Below are 15,781 nucleotides of genomic sequence, written 5' to 3'. Positions count from 1 at the left end.
GTCACAGTCCTAATTTCAGCCTCCCAGCTGTAAATAATAAAGTAATCAATGACCGTAATTCTATTTCTGATAGTTATTAACACAAGCCTTGAAATTACTTGGGAAAGGTGGTAATTCAAAATGGCTAGAGTAAATAAATGTTGATATAAAAAGACATTTTTTAGATACTTAAAACAATTTTTTTAAAAAGACAGCATTTTTATTCATTGCAGATTTCATGGATGCATACAATGTATTTTGATCATTTTCACCTCTCACAGTCATCCCCACAACTCTTCCCAGATTCACTCCCAATACTTAAAGCAATTTTCTTATGTGAAATACTCCATTCTTAGATGTCTAATAGCTGGAAAACAAACAGTCTCTTATACAAAGTATAAAGAGGTGAGTAACACAAAGCTGCTGAACCTGGTTGAGTTTACATTATAATAGTTGAATAATAATTAGTGAACAAACAGCTAAACAGTAATCAGTAGCGGTGCTTAAGTTTTTGCTTAAGCAAAAACAAGATGATTGGTGAAGGCCCTGTAGTTGGCACAGAACGCCACCTTAGGAAGAAATCTCTTGAACTGATACTTGATTGATAGATATAACCTATTTGTAGAGCTAGGAAAAGAAAGAACAAAATAAAATAACAAACACAAAGTTCAGGAAGTAAATAGACTTGGAACTTTTGAAGACCAATGTACATAGATGGGAGAATTGTATAAGACTAGACAAACAGGACACTGTAGTTAGTACTAAGGACCATAGACTGAGGACCATGTAGGAATGAGTTGGAGTGTTATTCAAAGCTATAAAGAAGCTTTGGGATTTAAAGAAAGGATTATGCTCTCTAAAAGCAATATAGGGGCTGTAGAGACGGGCTCAGCCAGTAAGAACACTTGATGCTCTTCCAGAGAACCCTAGTTTGGTTCTAAGTATCCATATCAGGCAGCTCCAAATACACGTAACTCCAGCTCAAAGGGATATAGTTAAATAAAAGTAAATCTTGAAAAATATTTAAAACTCACTGTAGCAGCGGTGTGGAGAATGGATGCTAGTGAAGCAGAGCAGAGCAGTTAGAAGGTCGGTTCTGATACATCACTCCTAGTGAGCGACGGCCACAGAAGTGGGAAGTGCGTGAATCATCCATTCTAGAGCTACACCTAACAGTCTGCCCTTGGCTGAGTGGGAAATGAGTTGAGCAAATACAGATTATAGAAGAAAATCCAAGAGCTTCATTTGTTTTTAATGAATTTTAAATGTTCACTAGACATTGAAGTAGTCATGTCAAATAAGCAAGCCGAATGATGACTGAAACTGAGGGGAGAAGCCAGCCGAGTGGCTGATGTTGTGATGACTGTGTCCTTACACCTATGCTCTTCTGTCTACTACTTTGTATTTAGAGGCAGCAAGTTCTATAATGCATTTGCATGTCACAGTATTTGTACTTATCACTCATTTGTAATTTCACTGCCTGCCTATCCCCTCTCCCATTCTTTAAAAGTACTGATGTCTATACACTAACAGTGGATGCAGCCAGTCAGTTTTGAATTATACTAGATAGAGTTTATACATAATTAAGACTGTGTTGTCCAAAACTGGATGTGCTGGCAACACATTTTTAATCCCAGTACTCAGGAGGCAGAGGCAGGCAGATCTCTGTGAGCTGAATTCAGGCCTGGTCCACACAGTGAGGCTTTGTCTCATAAAGAATGTATTCTTTGGTGGTCAGGTCTAGAAGTATAGCTTAGGGATAGACTGACCTTGCATGTAGGAGGATTTGAACCTTCCCTACCCTTCTCAGAAAAAGTTGGTAAAGAGATACAAATTTTGAGAAGAAATAAGTTGAAGAATTCTATTATACAAACTTGTGACTCTGCTTAGTAACAACAAATTGTATTGAAAGTTGGTAAAAGTAGATTTTAAGTTTCCTGTCCTCCCAAAAAAGATGAATGTTATGATGTAGGTTGATTTAACCATTCTGTAATTTATATGTTTCAAAACATTTTATTATAATTGATAATATATTTTTCAAAATTGCCATAATGAAAAAATTGCCATAATGAATTTTTTTAAAACTAGAATACCTGCTTTGAAGTATTTTAAACACTGCAGTGTCATTTTTATTGTGTATATCTGCTCTGTTATTCTAATTGCAAATAATATATTAGATGTTAAATATGTTTATCTTTTAAGTATATTCACACATTGCTAGACCTGACAACTATTTTTTTGAGTTTGTACCATATAATCGATACTAGCCATACCTTTAATATTTAAGACAAATATTACGTTTTCATTTTTAATTATAAGGTAAACGAACCTTAAGAAAACCTTACTGATTACTGTTAATGGTTATAGACAGAACTGCCTTCCAGTTGTGGATAAGGAATTGAAGACAAGTGCCAGCAGTCTGTGTGCCTTCCCTTCCAAAGAACTGATCTGCAGTGTGGCTACCTTTCGAGCCGGAAATGTTGATTTATAAATGAAATTACATTTATTTCAGAGCTTATAGAATTTTAGAATTTATGCAGTACGGTGGCTTCACTGGAAACCCTAGGAAAACATCTTACTCATAATCTAACTTCACAGAATGAATACTAGAGCAAGGAAAGAACTGAGCTTAAGCTTTGACTGGCAATGGTTGTTTATTTCTCTTATGAATTCAGATATATCATTTACCTTGGTCTTTTTTTCCCATGCCAGGTGGTGTCACTGTATTTGTGGCCTTATATGATTATGAAGCTAGAACTACAGAAGACCTTTCCTTTAAGAAGGGTGAAAGATTTCAAATAATTAACAATACGTAAGTTTTGTGTATATTTTGTAAGAGAGAGACCTGGTCTCTACATTGGACCACTGATGGAGTTGATGATACAGAGATTCGAGTGGTGGGGTTTGAATCTTTGTCTCTGGGTTGGATGATGCATTTGCCTTGAGATACATCGTTATAGGCAGAAGTTACTACTTTATAAGTCATACTCATGGAGTTAGTCTGTAAACAATGGAGATTTTAGAACAAAGAGTTCTGGGTGTGATGGTATATACTATAACCCCATCACTGGAGAGGCTAAGACATGATCTTCCTTCAGTTTGAGGTTAGTCTAGGTTGCATAGTATGTTTCAGGTCATCATGGGCTATATACATGTCAAGTTTCTGTCTCCAAAATGATGCTCCTTATAAAAAAAAGATTTCTAAGAAGAGGAATCTGTAGTTATATAAATATCAGATGACTTAAATACATTATGGGGGTGCTGGATATGGAACCTTTGTACTCTGAAACTTACCAAATTATGCTTTTCCTATGTTACTCTTAGACTTTGTCATTTATGGTTCTGCCATAGAAAATTTGATGCTTGTTATGCATCAGATTTTGTAATTTCATTAGCAAGCATAACAGCCACTGTGTAACTTCTCAAAGTATATACTTATGGTCTCTTTGCTTCTAGTCATCTTTCCCTCTTTTTTTTTTTTTACCATCTGTTATCACTTACTGTTCTAGAATATAAACATGAACTGTGATTGTGTCTCTTTGCCTTAAGAGCCTTCAATAGCTAACTATGGCCATGAAGATTTAAAAAGAGCAACAGCATTTGCCCTGTATTTCTGTCCTTTCTCATTCTGCCATCCAGCCATAATGAAGTATTTGCAATTTGCAGTATTTTCTGCTCTCTTCATACCCTTACATATACTAATTCTTTTTCTGGAATGACTTTGACTTTCTTCTCCTTCTCCTTCTTCTTCTCCTCCTTCTCCTTCTTCTCCTTCTTCTCCTTCTCCTCCTTCTCCTTCTCCTCCTTCTCCTTCTCCTTCTTCTCCCCCTCCCCCTCCCCCTCCCCCTCCCCCCTCCCCCTCCCCTTCCCCCCTCCCCCTCCCCCTCCCCCTCTTCTTCCTCGTCTTCTTCCTCTTCTTGTTCTTCTTCTTCTTTTCTTTCTGGTAGGGTGGAAGGGTTGCTTGCTTGCAATGGGATAGAATCCAGAGCTAATGCCCTGTCACTATGCCATTCTTGAGCCCTTGTTTCTTTCCCCTTTTGAGTTAGCCCTCCCCATCCTTTAAAAGATACTCCTCTGCTCTTTTCCATGGTTCCTCTTCTTGCTTTTTTCCTCTCCTGCCTAGCTCAGTTCCCACACCCTACTGTATGCAGTGTTTCTCTTAGGTGGTTTACATGATACTCTACAAACCTCAGTCATGGCTGTCATCACATTGTAAATTACAATTTTTAGCTTACTTGTCATTCTTTTAGACCAGTGGTTCCCAGCTTGAGGCAGAATGACACAGAAGGTATTCAGCAGTGTCTAGAGATGGTTTTGGTTGTCACAGTTCAGGGTGGGAGTGTGGTCGCTGTCATCTGGGTACATGCTAGAGATACTGGTAAAATCCTGATTATGAACATAACAAAGATTCACCAACTCCAAAGTGTCTCAGTGTTAATACCATCAAAATTCCCAGCCATGTTCCAAGTCAGTTCTTGACCTTAAGAACTGCAGTTTGTCTAGCATTTAGTAACAGTCAGTGGGTAATTCAGAGAATGCTAACAAGGGTCAAATACAAAATTTCAGTCTAAGACAGGATTGCCACAGATTCTAAGCCAGCAAGAGCTACGGAGTAAGACTTTGTAATAAAGTTTTCTGTTTATGTATATGAAAGGATTTAATGTATTCTAGGGTACTAGTAATCAAAGTATCTGTTTGCAAATAGTTTAATTACTAAAAGCATTCTTTTTTCTTTTTTTTTTTTTTTTTTTTTTTTTTTTTTTTTTTTTTTTTTGAGACAGGGTTTCTCTGTGTAGCCCTGGCTATCCTGGAACTCACTCTGTAGACCAGGCTGGCCTCGAACTCAGAAATCCGCCTGCCTCTGCCTCCCAAGTTCTGGGATTGAAGGCATGTGCCACCACTGCCCGGCACTAAAAGCTTTCTTAATTCACTTTTTAAAAAGAAAATAAATTCACTAAGAACAGTTATAAAAATTTTAGTTTGGACAGTGCATGTAAGTAGTAAATCACATATATATCATCTTATTAGAGATACTTTTTTAGAAATTTTGGAAAAGCCAAGGTCAGTATATTATAAACAATATATAGTTCTTATGTTTTGAATCATAATATTAAACTGATAGTAGTTTTTTGATAACATTTTAGAAGCATCCATGTTTGTTTTATTTGAATCCGTGTCTTGCTATGTGGTCCAATCTAACTTTAACCTCACTGCTCTCCTGCTTCTGTCTCTTGGGTGCTGGATGGGTCATGGGCTTATGTCACCACCACTAGAAAATCATCCTTTAAAAAGAAATAATTGTTTTACTTATTGTGGTAGAAAGAGGCAGACAGATATTTTTACTTATTATGAGAGAAAACAAACGCACTGATGGCGTGTGCGTGGGCATGTGCGTGTGCCATGGCGTGTATGTGGCGGCCAGAAGACAGCTTTTTGAAAGTCGCTTTTTAGTTTACCCCATGTAGGCCTGCTGGGCCCTTTACCCACTAAACCATTCTCTAGCTTTTGAAATTTCAACTTTGGATTGTTATTCACGGTTAAGTTTTTTGCTTTAAAAATGCTAAGATCTTTGATTTTATTCCTAATGTGACTTAAAAAGTTACACTTTTATATGCTATTAAGAAGGAAACATTTGGTAGCAACAACAAAGAAAACATGACATAGGCTAAAATATGGATGAACCTTAATAATACTTTAAAAAGACAGTGACAAAAAACTTCATAAGTGGCCCCATCTTCCATGATAAGCATATTTATAAAGGCTACTTAAAGAAAATATGGGGGGGGGGTGCTGTGAGTAACTTGTTGGCATAGGGTAGCTTTTTTCAACTTTATTTATTTACTAGTGTGTATATGGGCACATATGTGGAGACCAGAGGACAACTTGCTGTACTTCCTCCTTTACTGTCTCTGGGGATTAGATTTAGGTCATTAGCTTGCATGGCAAGTGAATTCTCCTGCTCAGCTATCTTGCCAGCCCAGAGTTTTTAAGATCGTGAAATATTCTAAAATAAATTATTTTGATGACTGTACAACTCTGAATATATTAAAACCCCTAAATGTTATTCTTTAAATAGGGGAGGTATATATGACATGCAAATAAAAACTGTTAAAATTTACTTAAAATTTAATAAATGTATTTATTCAAAGTAGTTTTACTAGCTTTAGTTGAAAGAACATAAAAAAGATAAGAAGAATTCAAGGTACAGTATTTAGGGGGTTTTGTTGTTGTTGTTGTTGTTACTATTGTTGGTTTAGAACAGTTGTGCTTTGTGTGGACTTAATTCCCTTAATTCGTGTAACTGGCTTTTAAAAATATTGTTCATTTGAGTTCAACTCTTAGTCTGATTAATCCATAAAAAAATCCAGAAACAAAATGGAAGTGGTTTCTGTTCTTTGCTTGGATAAGAGTCTACGTTATGGTGATTGTTGTTTTGTGTGTGTATGTGTGTGTTTCAGGGAAGGAGACTGGTGGGAAGCACGATCAATCGCTACCGGAAAAAATGGTTACATCCCTAGCAATTATGTAGCGCCTGCGGATTCTATTCAAGCAGAAGAGTATGTTACTACTTCATATTTTATTAATTATTTTGACTTTTAAAATGTTTTAATGCACATTCTATGTAACCACAACTTTACACACAGTTATATGCAAGTCTTAAACAGCTAATGTATCATATTAATAAATGCTATTTGAGGATTAATAATTAATATTGTATCTGCTCAGAGACACACAGTAAGTAAATCTGCGTTAATCATTCCACATCATATTGAATCTCTTTATTTTTTTGCTCATTTTAAAAATTCACTTTTTTGTACTCCACAGACTCTCTTTTCAGTTCCTTGCACAGAGTATACAGTTGTGTTGTTTCTTTTTACGGATACAAATCATAAGAGTGCTCTTTTGCTACTATTACTTTTGTTAGTCTTTGTTTGCTTCTTTGTCTTCTTCAGTATTCTGTGAACTGTCCCACAGCAGTGACTGTCATTTTGTCACTAAACTTTATTAAATCAAACTGACACAAATTTGGAGTTACCTATAATTTTGATATTATATACTTGCATCTTGTTGAATACAGGTGATCACATTATTTCCAAAGAATTATTTCCCTGTCACTGACAGATTTTCTGTCTGTACTTTCTGTCTTTTCCTTTCCTATTTCACTGTTTTTCTGGCTGGTAATGAGAATTTAAGAGACATGTTGAGTAAATGGTACGTGGAAAAAACTATCAGAGGATATTTCCATAATTAATATATTTTTATATTTGATTTAATATTAATATTTTAATTATTGTTATATTTATTGTTATATTTATATTTAAGTTACAGCTATTCCCTGTCATCTTTTCTGTTATACTCCATTCTTTTTTTGTCTGGTTGGTTTTTGGTTTTGTTTGTTTGTTTGTTTGTTTGTTTGTTTTTTCAAGACAGGTTTTTTTTTTTGTGTAGCCCTGGCTATCCTAGAACTCTCTCTGTATACCAGGCTGGCCTTGAACTCAGAGATCCACCTGTCTCTGCCTCCCAAGTGCTGGAATTAAGTTGTGCACCCCCACTGCCCAGCTATCATACACCATTCTTATTGATACATGTATGTAATTTTTCTGACCCTCATACCTTTCCACATCAAAATATCATTAATTTTTTTAGATGGTATTTTGGCAAAATGGGGAGAAAAGATGCCGAAAGATTACTTCTGAATCCTGGGAATCAGCGAGGTATATTCTTAGTAAGAGAAAGTGAAACTACTAAAGGTATGACTACTCTATTAATATGTGCATAGAATACCTTAACCATAGCCGGAGGACACTGGAATGAACGTGTTCATCCCCCTCTCTCCCCAGGTGCTTATTCCCTCTCAATTCGTGATTGGGATGAGGTAAGGGGTGACAATGTGAAGCATTACAAAATCAGAAAACTTGACAATGGTGGATACTACATCACGACGAGAGCTCAGTTTGACACTCTGCAGAAGCTGGTAAAGCACTATACAGGTAAGCGAGCACGTGAGAGGCAGGAGCCAATCCCTCATGCTCTAGTTTGTGAAGACAAGTCTATCTATCAAGCTTTAATCTCATTTATATCTACACACAGTAAATGCCCAATAAATGTTGGTGTTCTGGGGTGGATTTTTGTTTTGTTTTTGAAAATTATTTAGTTGTATATTCATGTGATTGTATGTATACACACACATGCTGTGGTACATGTGTGAAGGTCAGGTGACAACTGAGTGAGTCTGTTCTCTCCTTGTACTGTGTCGGTCCTGTGGATGAAACTTAAGTTGTCAGGATTGACCACAAGTACCAGCTGAGCCATCCTGCTGGCAGTGTGCTTTAGTTTCAAAATGAAGAACAAGACTTGCATGTTGCCCAGGCACTATAGCAGGACCCTGACTCAGAAAAATAAAGAATGATGATACCTGGAAACTGAATTGGGTTGTTGGATAGCATGCTCAAATCAGACTATTATTTGAATCATTATGTCTTACTGACATAGTATTTACATGTGATTGGAGTTCTAGATCATAATATGTAAATGCTAAAATAGATTGTGACAATAAATTTAAAAATGTGACAGCAAAGACTTATTTACTTATTAAGTAGCTAAAATTACACTTGTAGTATAAAAAAGCTTTCTCAGACCTGGACCTCAGTGGTAAAGTACCTAATTCTGTGTGTGGAAGTTCCCTCCCCAGCACTGCAAAAAGGAAAAGACAAGGAATAGAGTCAAAAGCCCTCAGATGCCTTCTTTGATTTCCTTCTGTAGAAGCTGAATCTGTTAAGACCTTCTAAAACATAAACCCTACCACATCCAATTTGAAGATGCTGTTTCTTACCCAAGATGAACTTAAACTGTAGACATCCTTGTCTTTTAAGGACTTTTGAAAAGTATTCTGTCTTGGAGTCTTGTGTCTTAAAAGTTTTCATTGTCAATTAGATATCTGAAAGTCTTTAAATAATTAGTACTACAAGAGGAGAGGTCTGTGACAGCTGGCAGCAAACAAACTATCAAGTTAGTCAACACATTTGACATTGATTGAATGTGTTACTAAGCTGGCATTACTTGTAATTGCCTTTGTTATAATGGATTTAAGTGGTTACTTGATGAGAATGGGAGGAAGTGTGTCTCATTTACAATGAGAGGTTTTATATAAGCAGGATAGACAAACCAAGCCATTATGAATCTGGAATGGCTCCCTTCAGGTCTCCTTTATTTAAAATTCAATCTCTTATATCAACTTCTTCCTTGATTTTCAGAGTTTTACAAATTAGTCGTTATTAGAAGTAACAACTAATAATGTATCTCCCTGGGGGAGTACATGAATCTTAGTGGTCAAAACCAGAGCTTTAAGCTGTGGTACAGGCCTGTAATCCCAGCACTTAGAAAGCTGAGGCAGGAAGAATCTGAATTCAACTCTCAGATACCCTATCTACCTGCCAAAAAGCAGAGTGAAGTTTTGGAGGCAGACAGACTTGAATGTTCTCGTTTACTAGCTGGAACCTTGGGACAGTTCTCTAGCTTTTCCAATCTCAATTTACATGAAAGATTTATATAGTGCTGACTGACATTATAACAAGCATACATACTCAATAAATATTAGCATAAAATGTATTTCTAAAGTGTTTCATTTGTATATACTCCATCTTCCTTCTTATTGAAAGCTTCCCATGTTGTATATCTTTTTAGAATAAAACTGATAGGAGACTGATTTTAATTTAATGGTGAGCTTTTTTATAAAACCAAATAATAAGTCAGGTATGGTGGCATATACCTTTAATCCTAGAAACAGGTGAATCTCTGAGTTCAATCCAGGCCAGCCAAGGCTATATAGTGAGTTCTATCTCAAAGATCAAATAAATAAATAAATAAATAATCATATGATACACACAATAATATTTTATTTGCCTTAGAAAGTAATTCATTTACAGTGTACCCTGTTCATCTGTCTAGAACATGCTGATGGATTATGCCACAAGTTAACAACTGTGTGTCCAACTGTGAAGCCCCAGACTCAAGGTCTAGCAAAAGATGCTTGGGAAATCCCTCGAGAATCCTTGCGACTAGAGGTTAAACTAGGTCAAGGATGCTTTGGTGAAGTGTGGATGGGTAAGAAGCCTGAGCTTTGTTGTTACTTCATTTTGTTATAGAACCATAAATTGAAATAGCAAAATATGTACAATATATATTTTATTATATAGTGTAACTTTTATTGTTGATTGAATTTTGGTCTAAAATTCCTTGAAATACAGATTGAAAGAGTAAAATAAATTGTTTTCCTAGGAACATGGAATGGAACTACAAAAGTAGCAATAAAAACACTAAAGCCAGGCACGATGATGCCAGAAGCATTCCTTCAGGAAGCTCAGATAATGAAAAAATTAAGACACGATAAACTTGTTCCACTCTATGCAGTTGTTTCTGAAGAGCCAATTTATATTGTCACTGAGTTTATGTCAAAAGGTATGTGCGTATGTATTGTCTTTTAAAGGATTGTGTTAGAATGAAACACCTTAATTTTATTCTTACTTAGATTAAAGAAAACATACAATATATCTTAGTCATATCATATTCTTTCTCAGATCCCCATTCAACCCACCAACCAACCTTTATATTCTTTGCCTGAGAAAGACAGACAGACAAAAAGTGAGAGAAAAACCCAACACAAAATTAAAAACAAAAACATGGAGTTTGTTTTGTGTTGGCCAACTGTTCCTGAGCATGCAACCTTCCCTGGAGTGTTTTTGATATACCCAGTTTTTCCATTTGAAAAACTGATTTTTTTTTTTCCCTTTCTCAGCAGTTGTCAGTTGCAGATAGGCTCTTGGTTAGCAGTTGAACCCTGTGCTTTGCCTTCTCTGTGCTAGGATTTTGTCGGTGTGAAAGGTGCAGGTATTGTGCATGCTCTCACAGTCTTAGGGAGTTCCTATGTGTATCAGACTTGCTGTGTCTGGAAAAATGCTGTTATCATGGAGTCAATCCACCACCTCTGGCTTTTGCATAGATCTCTGAGCCTTGAGGGGAGAGGTATGATCCACTTAGGGTGTGTAACCCTCATTCATTTAGAGCTCAGTGTTCAAAATCTCTTACCCTGCCTGTTGTCCAGTTGTGCTTCTTTGTGCTAATCACCATCTTCTGCAAGAACTCTCTCTGATGGTGGTTCAGTAATGCATTTGGCTATGGGTATAGCAGTATGTTGTCAGAAGTCCTTTTATTGCTTTGTTCATTTAACAGAATAATTATAGATATTCCCTAGGGCCCATGATCTCAGAGGTTCTTGGCCTCATTAACACTGTTGTATGGGTTCCTGTCTTTTGAAATGGGCCTTTTAAGTCCAACCAAAAGATGATTGGTTGCTTCCATAATACTCATGTCCAATCTGTACCAATGAGTTACCTGGCAGACAGATTGCTACTGTAGCTCACAGGATTCATAGTTCAAAGAGCTTGATTACTTTTCTTTTTTAAAATTACATTTGTTTGTATATTTTGCATGTATGTGTGCACAGTTGCATGTGTGCTGTGACACGTGTGGAAGTCAAAAGACAGTTTGCATTTAGTCTTGAGATCAAAGTCAGGTTACTAGTCTTGGCAGCAGGCACCTTTTCCCTCTGAGCCCTCCAGCCTCCATTTTTATTCCCTCTATCATTATACATACAGATTTTTGTCATGGCGTACTTTCTTCTAACATGGTTTTTCTTTAGACTTTTGAAAAGAGGAAATGTGATACCTTTTTAATGGAATGGTGTTTATTCCTAGTTATCCCACAGGACCTTATGAGACTTTAGTGGGAAATGAGGCAGCCTGAGGTTTTTGAAAGTAGATTTAACTACAGGAAAAGATTGGGTGGTAGAAAAGTTGAACTCAAGTGATAATCGTGTATCGATAGCACTAAGGCAAAGACATCAGAGGGAATCGGTTTTGCCTCGTTTTATATAAATACAGTTCTTACAGGATTTCTAGAAACTGTTTTTCCCTGCTGTCATTTGAAATTTTTTATCCTTCCCCAACCCAGGCACAGGTGGGCTCTTACATAATAGCTAGTTAGAGCCGGGGGCAAAGCCAGGCAAGGCTGATAATATTTCTAGGCCATTGATGCTTTAGAATGGGAGCCAGCAAGTGATGAAGTGATGCTGATTAACCTGAATCTGCCCGATTTGAATTGGATCTATTTTTAAATTTTACTTTTTTGCTTTTTTGAATCAAACTAGTTAAGTTATTATTTTGTCATCTTCTCTAGTAGTCCACCTTAGCTGATGATATAGTTCCCTCTAGTGGTGGTGGGGGCATCTGCCCACTACAAATTTGCAACAGAGGGGAAAAAATCCCTCTGAACAGACTAAAAACAATTGCCTATTAATTGATAACCAACATATTCCTAAAGTCCCAAAGTACATGTCTTTTTTGGAAGGTGTTAGACTGCAAACAACTGCCACCTGTGGCATTTGAATGAGTACATTAAATAAAGTAGAACAGGAAGGGATAAAAGGACAAGAAAGACATTTAAGAAATTTAAATCAAGACATTACTAGTATAAGAAATCAGATGGAGGTAAGCCTAACGGACCACCTACATAGATCACTTATTGACTCTTTAAAATTGGGAGAAAATGTTAGAATTCTGTTCTATAATTTTATTAATTATTTGCAGGTGAGAGATTTAGAATATAAGATAACAAAAGTCCTTTCTGGTTTTAAAATGTAGTAATTGCTCATTTTACTGTTTAGTTGCTTAGCAGTAGACCCTTACAACTCACCAAAGCTTATTGCCTTCTGTGCTTTGTCATTGTATTGCTTCATGTACACACAGATTTTCTTGTTGCTCTTGAATTCTGTGTTGTGTTTTCTCCTGCTGTTGTGGTGAGAACCTTTTAATCTGAAACCATTCTTATGAAAATGAGTGTTTATTTTTTTGTTTTGTTTTTATAAAAAAAGTGTCTTGATTTGGGTTTATCTGATGTTGTATAATCTTAACTCACAGTAGAGAGAGAACCAGACCTTTGCTGAGTTTGTCATCCTTCGCTGTCCCTATAGTGCCATCTCCTAACCCTTAAGAGCTATATATCAGACCAGCATGAGCTGCCCCAATGTAATTGTAACTGCCCCAGGATATTCCCAGTTGGCTGAATGAATACACACAACACACACACACACACACACACACACACACATACAGTGTGTGTGTGGTTTGATGATTTATTTACGGTTTTGAAGAGCATTTACTTCCATTTTAATGTAATGTTCGAATTTTTCTAAAATATCTATCTCTTACAGGGAGCTTGTTAGATTTCCTTAAAGAAGGAGATGGAAAGTATTTGAAGCTTCCACAGCTGGTTGATATGGCTGCTCAGGTAGTTGCATATATATGTATCAATTTGAATTGAAAGCATGTGTTTAAAATGCAGAAGAATCTTAGCATAATGTCAAAATTGTGTGCAATAAAATACTAGAACTTTAGGAGAGGAAGGAACGTAGGAGATAGTTCAGTATGAGCTCTTCAGTAGCAGAGCCAGCTTTAGACTGCTGTAGTTCTCCCAGTCGGGTGCTGCCTTGTGTCATATGGCGTTTGGCACAGTTCATCCAGAAATACAAAGTCTGTATTTACATTTCAGCAGATAAATTTAACAAAATTAAGATGGGCTGGGTAGAGGTGGCAGTGCACACTTTTAATCCTAGCACTCAGGAGATAAAGGCAGGCCAGTTTCTGAGTCCAAGGCCAGCATGGTCCACAGAATGAGTTTTCAGGACTACACAGAGAAACCTAGTCTTGCAAAACCAAACCAAACCTAAATAAATAAATAAATAAAATTAAAAAAAGAGAGAGAGACAGACAGACAGACAGACGGACACAAGAAAACTAAGATGGATGACGAAAGGAAGACAGACAGACTAAAATGAATGAAGGTTTTCCAAATATTAAAACCTGAAAGTGTGCTGAAATTTTTTTGTTTATTCTAGTCTAAGACAAGAATTCAGATAATATACAGGTAAGAATTAGTCTTCTATACTTGGGAATTTTGGTTGCAAAGTTTGTATTCAGATAGATGGCAGGAATTGCAGCCACTGTTTGTTGGCTACAGTTGAGAGCTTGTTTCTGCAGCCCTGCGGCTCTCATACCTGTCAGTAAGAATCCACACAGCCATGGCGTCTGATGGTGTAGAGTAACTTCAGAGGAGGCAGGCATAGACAAGGGCCTTTGTTCATGGCTATTAGGCTCTTTCTCTTGGAAAAATGGCAGACCTGTTTTTATTAAAAAAACAAAGAAACAAAAAGTTTTAGGTAAATGGCATGGGCTTTGTAGCCACATACAAACTCTGTTGGCCTCATTAGTTTGCACAGCCCTTTAAAAAGTGTTCAAGGCTTTTTTTTTTTTTTTTTTTAAACTTCTCGAGGCATATGAAAATGGGCTGTGGCCACATCTGACCAGCAAGCTATAATATGTTGATACTTTAGCACCTTAGATTATGTGGGTTTTTGTTTTGTCTTACGATGCACTTCTTCTAACTATTGACAAGAAAATAGGACACTGTTATGGTCATAGTGACTGGGTATACTCTAGGCATAAAATTTTGTTCTCCAAAATATATGTCGATTTTTTTTCTTGCCATATTAGGAATATAAAGATTAATTATTTATTTTTTTGTTTTCCTTGTTGTAAGGTTTGTTGTTGTTTTTGTTGTGTTCTAGACTGCGTTTGTTATTGTCATTGTTTTTGAACTACCTAGTTTTTTAACTGTCCGTTTAGTTTAACCAGAAGTGTCTTCTTCCCTTTGTATCATATATTTTGCATCTTTTTTTCCTCTCTTAAGATTGCTGACGGCATGGCATATATTGAAAGAATGAACTATATTCACCGAGATCTCCGAGCTGCTAATATTCTTGTAGGAGAAAATCTTGTATGCAAAATAGCAGATTTCGGCTTAGCAAGATTAATTGAAGACAATGAATACACAGCAAGACAAGGTAAAGTAATATAAATAGTTGCTTATAATCTAATGCTCTATGCTTGTCTTAATACTATTTTGAATACCCAGAGCCTTATGGAATACAAATAGTTCTAGTGGATAGCCAGGTCCCTGCCTGCCCCTGCCAGTGGGCTGTCAGCACACATGTAGTTACCAGGTAGGATGTGCCTGCAAAAGCTGTTTGTCATGAGGCTGCTTTTTGCCAGCATATAACATACATGTTCATGTGGGTGGACCCAACACAAAAGGATCTGTAGACTAAATGCCTCTGGGTGGATGTTTCCCATGTAGCAAAGCAGCTCTATCTATGAGATCTGTTGGAAGTCAATAGAATTTGGGGGAAAGGAAGGTGAGGAGAGGGCCCAGCAAAACACTTGAACTGCAAAGCCTGATGGTGGATGTCTGACCCCTAGAACCCCTTTCTTCTGTAATCCCAGCATTCCTGTAGGGGGAAATGGAAGGTGACGGCAAGAGAATCATTCAGAGGCTGGCAGGCCAGCTAACCTGGAGAAGGTAGATTAGCATCAGAAATGAGAGACCCTGTCTTGACAAGGTAGAAAAAAGAAACAACTCCCTAAAATTGTCCCGTCTGCCATACCCATGCTGTAGCATGAAAAGCCTACACTCAAATACATGTACACATGCACATACACACACACAAAAAAATTTTCCTTGAAGCTTAAAAATAAAACAAAAAATTAAAAATAAGTTACAATAAAAATGAAACAGTTCTAGATTTTTTCAGGACTCAGAAACACTGATATTATTCATAAAATTATATCTAATAAACAATACCTCAGCTTTCTAATAGTTAATTCCTGCAAAGAACTTAACAAGATACTTT

At 36.6% G+C, this 15,781-nt stretch overlaps 1 protein-coding gene across 2 annotated transcripts in view; it reads left to right on the top strand.

The window, feature by feature from the left end:
- Positions 1–15,781, top strand: part of Yes1 (YES proto-oncogene 1, Src family tyrosine kinase) — a 54,611-nt gene that overhangs the window by 27,127 nt on the left and 11,703 nt on the right. For both annotated transcript variants that reach the window (XM_034484049.2, XM_076917698.1), the window contains exons 3-10: positions 2,692–2,791; positions 6,438–6,536; positions 7,627–7,730; positions 7,821–7,970; positions 9,928–10,083; positions 10,258–10,437; positions 13,247–13,323; positions 14,782–14,935. In XM_034484049.2, coding sequence (XP_034339940.1) covers positions 2,692–2,791; positions 6,438–6,536; positions 7,627–7,730; positions 7,821–7,970; positions 9,928–10,083; positions 10,258–10,437; positions 13,247–13,323; positions 14,782–14,935 — 1,020 coding nt within the window. The remainder of the gene's footprint in view (positions 1–2,691; positions 2,792–6,437; positions 6,537–7,626; positions 7,731–7,820; positions 7,971–9,927; positions 10,084–10,257; positions 10,438–13,246; positions 13,324–14,781; positions 14,936–15,781) is intronic.

Source organism: Arvicanthis niloticus, chromosome 21 (assembly GCF_011762505.2).
Source record: "Arvicanthis niloticus isolate mArvNil1 chromosome 21, mArvNil1.pat.X, whole genome shotgun sequence".
In the NCBI taxonomy this organism is placed as follows: Eukaryota; Metazoa; Chordata; class Mammalia; order Rodentia; family Muridae; genus Arvicanthis; species Arvicanthis niloticus.
Note: the sequence above shows the minus strand (reverse complement) of the source record. Positions and strands in the feature narration are given on the sequence as shown.